Source organism: Diprion similis, chromosome 8, assembly GCF_021155765.1.
Source record: "Diprion similis isolate iyDipSimi1 chromosome 8, iyDipSimi1.1, whole genome shotgun sequence".
Taxonomy (NCBI): Eukaryota; Metazoa; Arthropoda; class Insecta; order Hymenoptera; family Diprionidae; genus Diprion; species Diprion similis.
This window is the reverse complement of record NC_060112.1, coordinates 8,814,253-8,828,212: the sequence shown is the minus strand read 5'-3', so window position 1 is coordinate 8,828,212 and position 13,960 is coordinate 8,814,253. Positions and strand designations below refer to the sequence as shown.

At 37.1% G+C, this 13,960-nt stretch overlaps 1 protein-coding gene across 2 annotated transcripts in view; it reads left to right on the top strand.

Moving 5' to 3' along the window:
* Nucleotides 1-5,989: 5,989 nt before the first annotated feature.
* LOC124409100 (GTP-binding protein RAD) overlaps nucleotides 5,990-13,960 on the top strand; it is a 30,056-nt gene continuing 22,085 nt past the window's right edge. For both annotated transcript variants that reach the window (XM_046886512.1, XM_046886513.1), the window contains exon 1: nucleotides 5,990-6,352. In XM_046886512.1, coding sequence (XP_046742468.1) covers nucleotides 6,055-6,352 — 298 coding nt within the window. In that variant the 5' untranslated portion in view covers nucleotides 5,990-6,054. The remainder of the gene's footprint in view (nucleotides 6,353-13,960) is intronic.

Below are 13,960 nucleotides of genomic sequence, written 5' to 3'. Positions count from 1 at the left end.
CTGAAAAGATCGAGTTTGCCCCCTTGTTACACAATATACTATCTCCTTCGAGTTTTGTAAACTAATCTCACCGAACGGAAAAATATTGTGGATAGTGCTGAGGAGGAATACTCTTGTATGGATACAATAAAACTGTCAAATTACTCATAAATCTTCATGAATTGTGAAGCACATTCATGGTAGCAAAATATTGAAGCTGAACATGTCAACTTCAACCAAGAAAACATGACAGGTTTTCAGTTGTTGTATAAAACTTTAAATAATAAAATAATCAATTACCTAAATAATGTTTTGATAGATAATAAAATACGAGAGGGATTTTTTTCATATTTTAAGATTTACAACTAGCGTGGCAGCATAAAACGCCATACGCAATATGGGGTTACAGGTTTTTTGCACATACACTCCATCGTCTCTGAATCATAAAAGTTTCAGGTTCTGTTTAAAATTGAACAAGAAATAAGCTGGGATTCTTTTTTCAGAATTTCGGGTCGTATAAATCATGATAAAAAATCCGTCTGAATATTTATAACAATGAAAAAATATATTTGATTGTAAGGAAAGTTCTTGAAGTTCTTGACCCTAAACTTCAAGAATTTTCTCGGGTCAACGACAATATATTTACGAACCTTCGTCAAGTTTTGAAGCCTGACGGTTTCGAGAATGACTTGTATACGGAAATTAATTGAAACAAACGGTAGTACTTCCTCCAAATATCTCATAATTATAATTAACAACGGATAATGGATTGGGCATATTACTTCGCTACCCAGCCATTTCAAAAGAGAAATACGATATTCGGAATGACATCGACAAGTCTTTTTTTGACAAAAACCACAATAAACCTGGGGTAAAATCCATATGTATTATCGACAGGAAAGGATCTTACAATTATTATAGGATTTTGTTTTACTAATATTTTTCCTGGCAATTCATTGAACGTGTTATATTCAAGGGAATTCACAGCAAATGAGAATAAATTAAACGGATACATGAATATTAAACGTTTTTTGAAGAAGTTTGGAATGTTTTATTTATATCTAGTAACAAACCACCCGGATAACCGATCCAATAGACACTACGCCATACCAAGGACTCAAAGGACCAGTCTAACGTACAAGTCAAAACGCGCGTCGTCCAAAGCATAGCCAAATTCAATTAGAATCGACGGAATAGACATAGGATGACGCCTACAGGTAGGCAACCGGCAAGATTCTATCTGCGGATGAGCGATGACCAACGGGGAAATAAGGGCGGAATTCCAGAAGCAAGCAACCCACGGGGCAATGAATCTGAACTTGCTCACAATTAATGTTTAATTCCAATTTCTTAGAATTCGTCGAATTTTGATAAATCGAGTAAAAATATGATCTGTATAGTTTCTAATTCAAGATTCAACAGTCAGGTATCTCTAGGATTTTTAAGCATATAGAGACGTGAAAAGTAAAACATTCCAATTTGAATTTGAATTTTGTTTGGAGAATTGCTTTCGTAATCATAAGTTTAATGCTAGACAGTAAATAATTTTATCTTTTTCGAAATTTTTTTAAATGAATTTGAAAATTTGTTTTCTGATATTCCTAAACGAATGGATAATGAATTCACAATCATTACGAAAATAGCTTTTAATGTATTTGTAGGAAATTCACTTCAGGAACTTTTAACTATATATAGCTAGAGAGTACTCTACAGGCATTTCTATGGGAAATTCTATAGCCTACCAATTTATCATTCCAATGTTGACTATAATGTCAAAGTTTGGCCACTCAAGACGTTAAAGGCCGAACGTTTACACAAATAGACATGCGTGTCTTAATTAAAACTTTCGATCCGTTTGATATAAGAACTTCGTTCAACGAATAATTTAGTCAACAATTCAACTGTCCGCAAAAATGCGGTCAAATCGTAACAAAAGAAAGTCTGTACAAAAATTCTCGCTTACACCCCAACCATATTATTCAACTGAGCAGAACTACCCTTAAAATGATATTTGCGAGAGATATCTTTAAATGAGTATTACTTTAATGCTATATATAAGATTTTTCGTGTATAAAAATTCAGTAAGAAAAACGTAACACCACGATTACAATATTTAGCGATTACATAGATTTTATACTCGACAAATAAACTTTACTACCATGAAGAATTTTATTTTGACCAGGTGTGATTTCGAAGATGACGGAATCATATCTGAAACGATATCGAGAGCACGATTACTCGAGCGAATGACTCCTCGTAGAGAGAAAAGATCGAAGTGAATAACGTAGGCGTCTACCCCGAGACGTCTTGGAGTTAGTTAGTAAAAAGAGCGCCTCCCTCCCTCCTTCGGATGTATTTCTAGCCGCCCCCTGTCACGACACTCGGTCTCGTTACGTCCCGTCAGACCGAAAGTAAGTAAGTAAGTACGGATGCACTCCCTAAACCGTCATTCAGCATGGAAATACCAACGGAGTGTCGGTGGCCGAGGCAGAGCGTCGCGTCGCGTAGCGTCGCGTAGCGTCGCGCGTCGTGTCAATATGTGTGTGGCTGGCCGATTGCCAGGGGCTGGCGAAGTGCGCCGAGGGAACACGACGCCCGGCGTCCCGACGCCGCGTATCTCGGCTTGCGCCGCCCGTTCAGTGTGTTGCGAAACGTAACGCGGCCGGCCTCGCGGGTAACGAATTCTTCACCTCCGATAATAAAGTTCTCCATAGATAGTAAGCTCGCGATGAAGATGTGAACAGAAGCCGAGCTTCCGGAGACTACTTCGCCCTTTACTTCCGGCATGGACGTTGGATTGGATGGTGCGGTTTTCGAAAGTGACGCTCGTTCCTTCTGCAGAATTTCGCAGACTAAGCGACACTCGACACATGTTTTGCACGATCGTGAACAACGCTCCTGATGGTGTAGATTCATTCGAGCATTGCGTAATGTAAGCTTGTCGGCAATGAATTTTCGTTGTCTATTTAAAGACGAATTTCACTCAAAGTTCTTCGACCTTGCGGTCGTTCTTCAGGGCGACTGAAATATTCGAGATAAATTCGAATACACTCGAATACTCGAATTCTCGTATCATTGCGATATCGCTTTCTACCCTTCTCGGATGATTCTGATCTTCTAAACCACTGAAAATTGAATTTGAAAGAAGTTCTCCTCTTGCTTGTATTACTTTCTTGATTTTATGCCTGGTAATATGTTGTATGTTTAATTTTTCTGGTGAGTAAACATCTGCCTGTTTACTCCGCGTGAACACGCGTTGCCGCGAAAGCTTCGGAGCTTGATTATTATTGTAAAAGCTATTGAATTTCTGTTCGATTAAAATTGACGGTTATTCAGATATCCGGAATGAAATAAAACTGTGATTTCATTAAACGTTCCAGTCGAGTGCTGCTGATTTATCACAATTATAATCAGAAACGTGTGGTCGATCGGTTAAGTTTCGAGTCAAATTAAGAGGGTTTTTCAGGGGTGAATAATAAATTGGCAGAGAATTCTATTTTCTAGCTTGATCTGTGCCATAAAAAATCTGTCTAGCATTAAAAATAAACCTCAGGTTCAGAAAAAATAAACAGCACAGTACGTTGATCCGAAAGTTATGATCCAGATTGCGATGCTATCATTATCCCGTTCGTGTAAATGAATAAATTATTTCCATCAGATTATGGGTCGAATATTGTTTGTAATATTCGTATTTAACAATAAATTATACCCGCGATAAATTTTGTTTGCTTGATAGCCGAGAGTAATACATACATCACGAATGAAAGATAAACTACTTGTTTGGGGCTTCAACTTCAAAACGTCGAAAAAACGCTTTTTTATTTTATATATTTTATACTCATCAGGTATAATTAGAATCCAAATTTCTCGCTACTGTTAAAAACATGTTTCGAAAGTATTCTATTCAAACTTGAAATAATAAGGATGCTGGAGCAGTATTCTTGGAGTAGCAGACTTTCGCAAATGTTCACTTGTAATGCCATGAACGCGTTTTTCTCGGAAATAATTTTTCAAACCTCGTGTTCGTGGTCTGAAACTTTTCAGACACATTTACTTTATTTCCAATGTTTATTCAAAGTTGAAATTTCGTTATTTTCCATTGTTTATTGGTTATATTTCGGTCCGAGATATTGCCAGATCGTTCAGTTGAATGGCTGTCTGGTTTTCTTTTTTGTTCCTTACTACCGGAAATATACCTCAAATCTCGAAATAATACGAACCAACGGTTAAAGAAATGGTGAAATATGACGATCGAAAAGAGATTCTACACTAGACGATTCTCTTTTATTAAGGAGGTGTCGGAGTATAAGCAGAACGTATTTTACACTTTTCTCTTCCCTCGGGTGATAAAATCGTTTCAAACTTTAAGAAACGATGAATTTAACAATTGTGAAATGGACTCGCGGTTTATTCTCTCGTGCACGCTTTGGGGTCATGGTACGCTACTCTATAACCGAATCCAATATGTTTTATATCTTTTCATCAACTGTTTGAACTTTCCGTAACGACCATACGAGTGCTGTTATACACTGTATCATTCCTCCAAGTTTCAAGCGATTTTATCACACACAAGAAGAAATAAGGTAAAATATGCTTTGTTGAATTTGAAGGTCTGACATCCCTTATGTCGATGTATCGGGAGTACAGTCCAGTCAAGAACCGTCGAAACAGAAAAATTAAAAAAACGTGATTTAGACCCACTAACGAGATAAAATTTGGATAAGACTTCTAATTAAAAAAAAAAATCAAAGACCTGATTCTTGAACAGAATGGTTTAGTGATTCGTGATCTAAGACAGCTTATCCAATGTTTAAATGAATGGGACATGGATTTCAGATGAGAGAAATTTTTTTACAAATGATGCATTAGTTGATCACATGCATGCGATCTGTATCGATTTTATACAGGTTATTTATGTGTGGAAATTAGACTGGAGAAGTGGCCAGGCCCTGACCGGAAAGCCCGGCTTTTAGTCGGCTGCTGGTCGGAGATTATAGTCGGATCTTACCCAGAATCGTTAGGCTTGTCTGAGCAGTACTCGGCCAGATCCGGACCAGAATGCCTCTTCAGAGCTCTTATCAATATAAAAATATGACTCAGGGTTGCTGATTCTGAAATCTTAGTCGCAGCTGCTAATATATAAAGTATAGGTAGTAGCTGATAATATGTAAAAAAAAATAGACGCAAAAACAGTAAAGATGAATTCTGATTCGCTAAAATTACAAAAGAATTTTTTACAAGGCAACACTTGGCCAGACCCCATTTATGATTTATGGAAATACCTATAATGCCCGGCCAGCATCCGGCTATAGGAAGTTTAGAAAAATAATTGCCCGACCGACGCGATGCCCGGAGAGCATCCGGTAAGAGAATTTCACAGAGAAATTTCCTGACTAGCGGCTGTCCGATAACCTTTTTGTAACAGGGCCAACCCACACTACTTCCACACGTGTTATTCAGTCGATTGAAGAGCTAAATAAATATTCGAGTTTAGGCAGTTCAGGGATAATTAATTTGCAAACAACTCGTGCTGTGATTTGTAGAAATTAGGTTTACGGTTTTTTCGTCGAAAGAAAGGTAGACCGCTGTAAATAAGACTAACAGCTCTTCCCACGCAAATCTGTCGGTTCTTTTTTTTATTTCTCCACATAAAGCAGACATTGCCTTGCCACAATTCAACGAGAACCTTACATTAGCTCAGCATGACTTTCCTAATCTTTTGATTCCGATTCTTTTGTTTAAAACCATGTTTACCCGATAAATCTTCAACAATCCTCCATAGCAGCTTCCGCAATTAAAAACAAGTCTCTCCCTAACAGATAATTGGAAAAAGGATATGAAAAAATTAAAGTCCCTGTGTCGGATAAGATCGAAGTTATAAAACGAGATTGTTTACCGCGATACTCGGTATAAATACACGTGGTTAATCGTAAGTTAAAGAACAAAAAGACATAAATCAGGCGTAGTAGCAACGGGCGTGATAAAAATCGTCGAAAAGCCGAAAGCGGCAGACGTAAGCTAAAAGCACTATACTATCGGCTATCCGTCCAACAAACGGAAATCATCAAATTGGCCATGGCCGACGACGTGATCCAGAAAAAAGGCCGGTCGGCTTCCATCTGTGCACCCGGCTTCTCGACCATGGAACAAATGCTGGGCGCGATTCCTCCGTCGGGGGTTAAGGAGGGAAACGTTGGTAGTGGTGGTGGTGGTGGTGGTGGTGGTGGTGGTGGTGGTGTCAGTGCTGGTGGCAATGGTGCCAGAACTCCTGAGAATAGTACACCCACAAGGAGACGCAGACCCGCCGCGAGGTCCCAAAGCGCACGAGTTTCTGGAGCCAATAAAAGCATCCGACGGAAAGCTGCTGCCCAAGGTATGGATACGAACCTACATATCTCCTACATTACGCGGATATTATAAGCATGAACGTGCCTAGGGATTGAAGGGCTTTCGAAAGATTATTAAAATTTTTGCTCGAATTCAAAAATATTTATAACACGCTTGAAGTTTCGATTTTTAAACAATTATGACACACTCAAAGGCGAATTCTGGTAAAGTAAAGCCTTAACTTGGGTGTGAATTTCATGGTGGCTATGGTCGTGGAAAACCGGGTGAAACCGAGAATTGTCAAAAAAAAAAAAAAAAAAAAAAAGAAGATGACCAAACATCTAATAAATGGCTGAAAAGGAAATTAAAAAATTCTCAATTTGTTGTTAGAAAAAAAAACAACATTTGCGTTAATCACACGCAACAGAAGTGAAACTTTTCGGTATTACAAACAGTACACGACGATATGCATATGTGTATATTAAGTTGGTCCTTATTTACAGTGCTGATGAATTTTTTTGGGCTGCGCTCCCCAAATTGAGTCCAAATAATTCAAGACATTATTACTACGACTGGAAAAAGTTCATATAATCGTACCAGGTAATCTAGACGAATGGCACACCCGCTAAAAAAAAGACAAAGTCAGATTTAGAGGGTTTGCAATTATTCTAAATTTCCTGGAATGATACTGTAAATTTTTTATCAAATAGTTGCACCAATGCCCACTAAAATCTCGCAATTACAGACTTTTTTTTTTATTTTTAAATTATTATTCTTATAACAAAATATATGCTGAGAATGTGGTCGAAATACGTGCATTTTAAATAAGAAAATCCACTCTCTTGGTGGGAGAGCTTAGAGTTGAGATAAGAATCTGACTAAAATATGAGAATTGTTTTTGAATTATTTGGAACCGATTCGGGGGGTGGATGATAAAAAATTTCAAGCCCCAAATAAGGAGCACCATAATTTATATATATATACCTATATTTGAATGTGCTTTCATGTAATTTTTCTTGACATTATTGAATTTCCTAATGAATTTACGTTGAAATGAAATGAAGAATTAAGGATATTTTGATTGAGGATTCGTAGCGATAATCAAGACAATAAGAACTTTAGTCAGGGAAAATTGAACAACTGGTTCGAGAAAGTCAGGGAATTATTTTTCCGCGAAAAGTGGCCACCATGAATTCGCCCCTTCGACTTTTCTCCTATGGGAATTTAGCATTATCTATGAGCTGAAGGGTGTGAATTTAGAACCAAGTTGGGGTTCTTCTTCTGCGAGGGAATATATTGGATCAGGGCTGATACTGTGTTGTACATACAAGTGACGGCAACGTAATGAATCAATCACTGTTGAATAAAAATGACTAGTTTTTGTAATTTTTATGGTGACCTCTGGAGAAGTCGACTTTTCGAAATGGGATTATGTTTTGAATCAACAAAGTTCAATGACCCTCGCGCATCACGACTTTCAACTTTGTTGTAACTTTGGTATATGGTTGTATCGCACGGCTGTCCTCCCAAACACAATTTCTCGTATTTATTTTTTGTATAAATCTCACTCACCGTTCCGAAGTCAAAAATCCTTGAGCTCCTGCCACTTGCAAAAATCTGAAAACATACGAAAGGTTTTCTGTAAAAGTACAAAACTTTCAAAAAAGCGTTGCTTTTGCTGGCATTGAATTGGAGATTGAAAATTATTTTCTACTGCATGATCGGAAAGCCCTGATAGCTGGTCAATCATATTATTCGGAAAAATTTATAAATATGTCAAATATTGCGCCTCTTACGCGCTATCGGAAGACGTAATTGAAAAGTTTTATGTTCAATTTCGTCCCGAGGAAAAATTTATTTTTAATTCTTTGATTTCGGGAATTTTTAAAAATTAATCCCGCCATTTTATTGCTCAAGAGTGAATTATGCAGTCTCAAATTAAATTGCAACTCTTAATAATCTGTGAATCATACGCTCTTCATTCCCGAATCTCATATTACTTTTACCTCATGGAGGTCCTTCGTTTTAAAGAAGGGGGAAGGACTATATTCTTAGGTAAGGAGAACTGAAAATATATATATTTTTTTTTTTGCCTCAACCAAATCGAGTGCAAAATTTGTTGATCACGCTATTCAACAGCGCATAAAACGCGCAACGTTTCACGTGTCTTTCAATTTTCTTCAAGCCTGCGGAGAGACCAGCTATTCAGACATAATTCATAAAGATTCTAAACAGTTTAAAAATGAACTGGAGTAAGCGATGATGCTTCGAAAAATAGGGCAAGACTGGTTATTTTCACGGTTGCGAAACTATAATGGTACTTGTTATGTTAGATGAATTCATATCAAACGCGTGTGCCAATCGCACAAGTTTCGTCTGCGTATAATATGAATCATGTATATTTAATCTTTTTTTTTTCTGAAATCGTTTGGCGACTACCCAGAATAGTTGAGTAGAAAAATATATTTCTTCAACCGGCAGCTGTGAACGTGATTTTTTTTATTCGACCGAAGATTTTTTATTTCATTTGTCTTGGAAAAATCTTATTTGATTGAGAGAAAAATTTCGCAACAAAGAATTGTACGCAGGGACAAATAATTCCGTCAAATTAAAGACTGTTTCACTGGTTTCAATCGTGAAATGATTTCATACATACATACAAAAATATCATTTACTCGTAGGCAGTAGAAGTTTAAATTATATAGTAAAATATAGTAATTTTAATATTCTGGTAAATGCAAAAGCAATCCGTTCGTTTGTCTTGTGATATATTTCGGTTCATTCAGGTCTTAACGTCACTTTATCGCTTCGCGAACATTAAATTATCGCAGCCTTCGCGATAAAATATACGTAGCACGAATTACTACCGCTACCCCAATTTTTTCTGCAAATCGCTACTTAGACGGACTTCTCACGAGCCCCTTGACTAGAACGGTGTTGTGGAAAGAGAAGTGGGGAAAGCTGAGGGAAACGAAGAAGAGAATAACGAAAGGAGGCTAATAATTTCAACGTACAAGCGTCGTTGTAATTGAAAGAAAAATCAAAGCATATTGCAATTCGAAAAATAGTAAAATCACAATTTAGAAGCTTCAAGCGAAGAGCAAATAATTACTAAAATGTAAGCTTAAACTAAAGCATAAGTGCTTTTTTAAGCTGGAAATAAGAGATTATTTGAGAATTTTTATTGACGAAACTAACCGGTCGATTAATTTTGAGCCTTGCAAACATATTTGTTATGTACTCAGGTAATTGCAAAATTTTTTTCAATAATTTTCTTGTATAAAGACGCCTGCTACCCGTCTTCGGACCATGACGTCACGACTCTGGTTGGCCTAATTTCTTCAGTCCAAGTGATCCGACAATGAAACAAAGAAATCAAACAGCGTTTCACTTCATCTACATGCAGCTATACATAGTTATTTACTTACTTTTTTATTGCAAAGAAATATGCCGAATTTTTTACCCAAATTGATAATTTTATTTTGACAAGTCACCATTTCGTCAGCCTTTTTCTTTTATTCTGAGTCATATTATAAGCTACATGTAAACAAAGTGAAATGCCATTTGATTTCTTTCTGCAAGAAATTTATTTTTGAAAAAAAAATTTGTAATTACCTGAGTACATGTCAAATATATGGACAAAACTCGAATAATCGAGCGGATAATTTCGTGAATAAAAATTCTCAAGTAATCTCTTATTCCCAGCTTATAAAAAGCAAATCCCTCTTTAAACGACTTCGACAGATCAACTTATTAATTCAACTGTAAGCATGTTGCCAAATTCGAAAGACATTTTAAAAGACTTCCAGCTAACTTCCAATCTAATGTAAAATTCAATTATTTCTTTCGCGATTCTTTCGTCGTATTCCAATGAAATTAGGAACCCACCGCAAAATGAAAAAAAAAAAAACCAATATCTCACTCGACTAGACTTGCAATTACGGACAAAAAAACTCAAGCAACGGACACGCCGTGGGACATCAGTGTTGGAATTTTAAACTCGGTGGCGACCTAATCTGGCGGGGTTAAATCCCTGACACAACGTGACGAGTAAACCGCTGCAAAATTTCACCGCATAAAGTAATCAGAGCTCGTACTCACCGCTATGCGCCACATTCAAAAAGTCACCTGACCCGCAAAAATCTCTCTGCATTTTCCACTTTCAGTGACGCACAACTCTAAAAATCTCCAAAAAACTGGCGTCTAAAAACGAGATTCAAAGTGTCTTCGACTGCCAACCTACCGCAACGCTGACCCCTTAATTAAAACCCGTTTTTTTTTTTCATTACTTAACACACGCCAAAAATTGATAACAATTGATTCTTGATCCGATAAAATCTATCACCTTAGAGTATGCGATAAAATATGTGACGCTAGATTGTAATTTCGTCTCAGTTTCTCAGTTTCGAACAGAGGCGTTTGATTTGTTTGAATGAAACCAACGCTGAAATGATTCATTCATCAATAGAGCCATTCAGTATTGGCTTTCATTCAAATACATCAGCGTATCGAGAAATCAATCCGTTGGATATACATCTTCGGAGAATCGATTCACCTGTTCAAACCGTTTTCCCAACAATAAAAAGATAAATTTCTTGTCTCGAACGTTTTACAACGTACACGAATTTCAAAGAATTCAAAGGGGGATACCAAAGTGGTGTTCCTTGTCAGCGAGGATCCAAGGGTGAGGCTGGATTAGTGGCTCACGAGTCACAGCCTTTCTGTGTGCGTGCAGACTCACCTTTCTGCTTCGTAGTCAACTGCAGCTTGTGTAGGATCCGTTACTCGGGTCACCTGGGGATCAGTCGTTTGCTTTGCTTATAGGATTGGTGAGGGATATAAGACGAGGTCGATATCACATCCTTTGGCAGCTGATATTGACAGTTCTCAAGGATTCAAACCGGACTTTAAACGACTGTGCTTTCCTGTCAATAGCACTTGGGTTTACCCTTTTTTGCAGCTTGTGAATTCTGGGTAAATAGTTTTTGACTGATTATTCGAATCTTTGATATATTCGTGCTGCTTTTCCAAGGACTCCGCACTTCGAACAATATCAGGCCCTCGTATCATTTTTTCACTTCATTATATTTTATTGTAGTTAATTGATTGTAATAGAATTGAGGGTTATTTTATTACTCGTTCGAACGATATCTCACCCCAAACGATTGTATGACACGACGGACGCCCATCTTATTTCTTTGTTTATTGCTTCTTTCAATTCTTTGCTATTGTCTCTCTCGGTGACCTACGTTGTAATCAATTTCTCTTTGTACTTATTTTCTCTTTGGATATAACATTCAATCCAATAATTGAAATGGAGTGAAACAAATTTCAATCGCTTTGTCGTCAGAGGTGCCATAAATTCGATCTCTCGACTTTCTACCGTAGGTACGTCTCGCTAAGCAGGCCGACACTTTTTACAAATACCTGAAGAAAAGAAAAAACTTTTCCCGCGGTTCCAAGTAATATAATCAATCAGTTTATCATTAATTTTTATTTTATTCGATTTTATTATTGCCTTGCCAATGTACCGTGCCATCGTTTTAAAATGGGGCTTATCGTTTGTTTCATTAAAAGCAACTCACTTATTGCATTTCACTCTATCGTTTTGGATCTGTCGTACCGAATTTTGGAAGTATGATATTGAAATCGTATTCAGTGACTTAGCAACATTTCCAAGTTGGTATTAACTAGATTTTTTCGTCGAAAATTACTGTAGCTGCTTCATATTTTCATATTATTCCCTGCAAATTGGTATAATCCTGGTGTACTTTACTTAAGCTGTAAAGGAAATATCAGATTTTTACTTTTCCACGATTTCATCTACATAGAAATCAATGTAATTCTGACATTACGCCCAAAGGTGGGTGCCGACTTGACTGAAAACTGAAAATATAGAAACGTTGACACATCTGACCCTCATCCTATGTCCCAAAAAAAATCAATCCAATATCACTCATAGTTTACAACTTATGAAATAAAGATAGATGAAATCGTACGAAATCTTCGTTTATCGCTTGGCTTTTGCACTGACCTTTCCCCTTGAACAAATTTTGTCCATTATATTGATGACTCGGCAAAACCATACACAACGCTGTCCTATACTGACAATGAATAATATTCCATACAGCCGTACTGATGGTTTCAGGGCAGCTGAGAACAATTAGACGTAATCAAAGGACGTAGGCATGCTTTAATTGCCTAAGGGCTTTCGGCCCAGTCTCGAAACCCTTCACAAAACTCTGGCACTCTGGCTTTACAAGTTCTTGAAACGTGAAAAATGGTACCATTTTAAGCTTTGCGAGACTGTAACAAAGAATTAAACGAAATAATTACAGTTACGCAACTTTGTAAGTACTGGCGAAATTCACGCACGTTTAAAAAATTATTAACTTTAGTTACAATTCATATACGGTGTGTCAAAATCGTGGTCAGTAGTAAGTGTGTCAAAGAAGGGATAACTGTCGTTAAAAAGTGAAATGTTCGTTCGTTTGCAAAGGTTTGCGAATTGCAAATATTGCTCTTCGATATAATGTTATGTGTGGATTTGCTGACTCGGTATACATATATCTTAGCCTAAAACGTATTTCCTCATCCCTCCAACAAATGTCCGTTTCAAAGATGCTGTCTGCGATCTACGTTTATCTCCTCGGAAGCAGGATGTGATCGGAAAACGATTCATTCCTTCTCATCAAATGAGTCGTAAGATGCTGACCAAGATTGAGTTTCCTCACTTTTCTCCCAATTTGATTCGTATACAGTGTCGTTCATTCGATGCTGAACGCAAGGCTCGAGTAAAAGAAACTTACTTATGCAGATCCGAATAGAACGGCTGCGTCAGTCATACTTGGTTTCAGTTTAGCAACGAATAAATAACCTTGTAGGTATTATGTATTTTATATCACATGTAAAACCAATTTGATACTCTTTGCCATACTTTACATTCGACGAGGTTATTTTAGGTTTCGTGCCGTGTTGTGGTTTGTGAAATTATTTATGGGAAATGGCGTTGACAAATGGACAGGTGACGATTATTGACGTTTTCGTTCACGACGATGTTAACACTCCTCGCTAAGAATACGCGAGACGTATAGTTAGATGAAAAATTTTTGTTAACAATTTTGCTTGAGGGGTCCATCGATAGCAACTTTACAATAATAACGGCATATTGATTATGCTCGCAGGTCCATTGCAACTTTGACATAATAAAGGTGGGTTAGTGGCACGAATTCATTGTTCCAATGGTTGAATTGTGATAAGGCAACTTGAAATGAATAGCAAGAGAGATGGTATTGTTCTTATTGTTAGTTGGCGCAGACTCGATGATCGATCGATGGCCAACAACAACGTCTTCGCACCCTTGCTAGCATGATATGCTAGAAAGTTTACAAATACCGTTGTTAAACTGCTACACTTGATACAATAATTAGGTCGAATATCTAGATATAATCCATACAACAAATCCAAACGAGGTTAGAAACGTGCCTCACGAAAAGCACATAAAGGCTAAAAGACATTAAGTTATTGTTGACGAAAACGCTTCAAAAAAAAAAAAAAAATTCAACAAAAGTTGTCTGTGAAGTTTTTGAAACGATATGGATAGTTGGTGGGTGATGAAAAATTATTGGAGAAAGGAAAACCAATATCGGAAGTA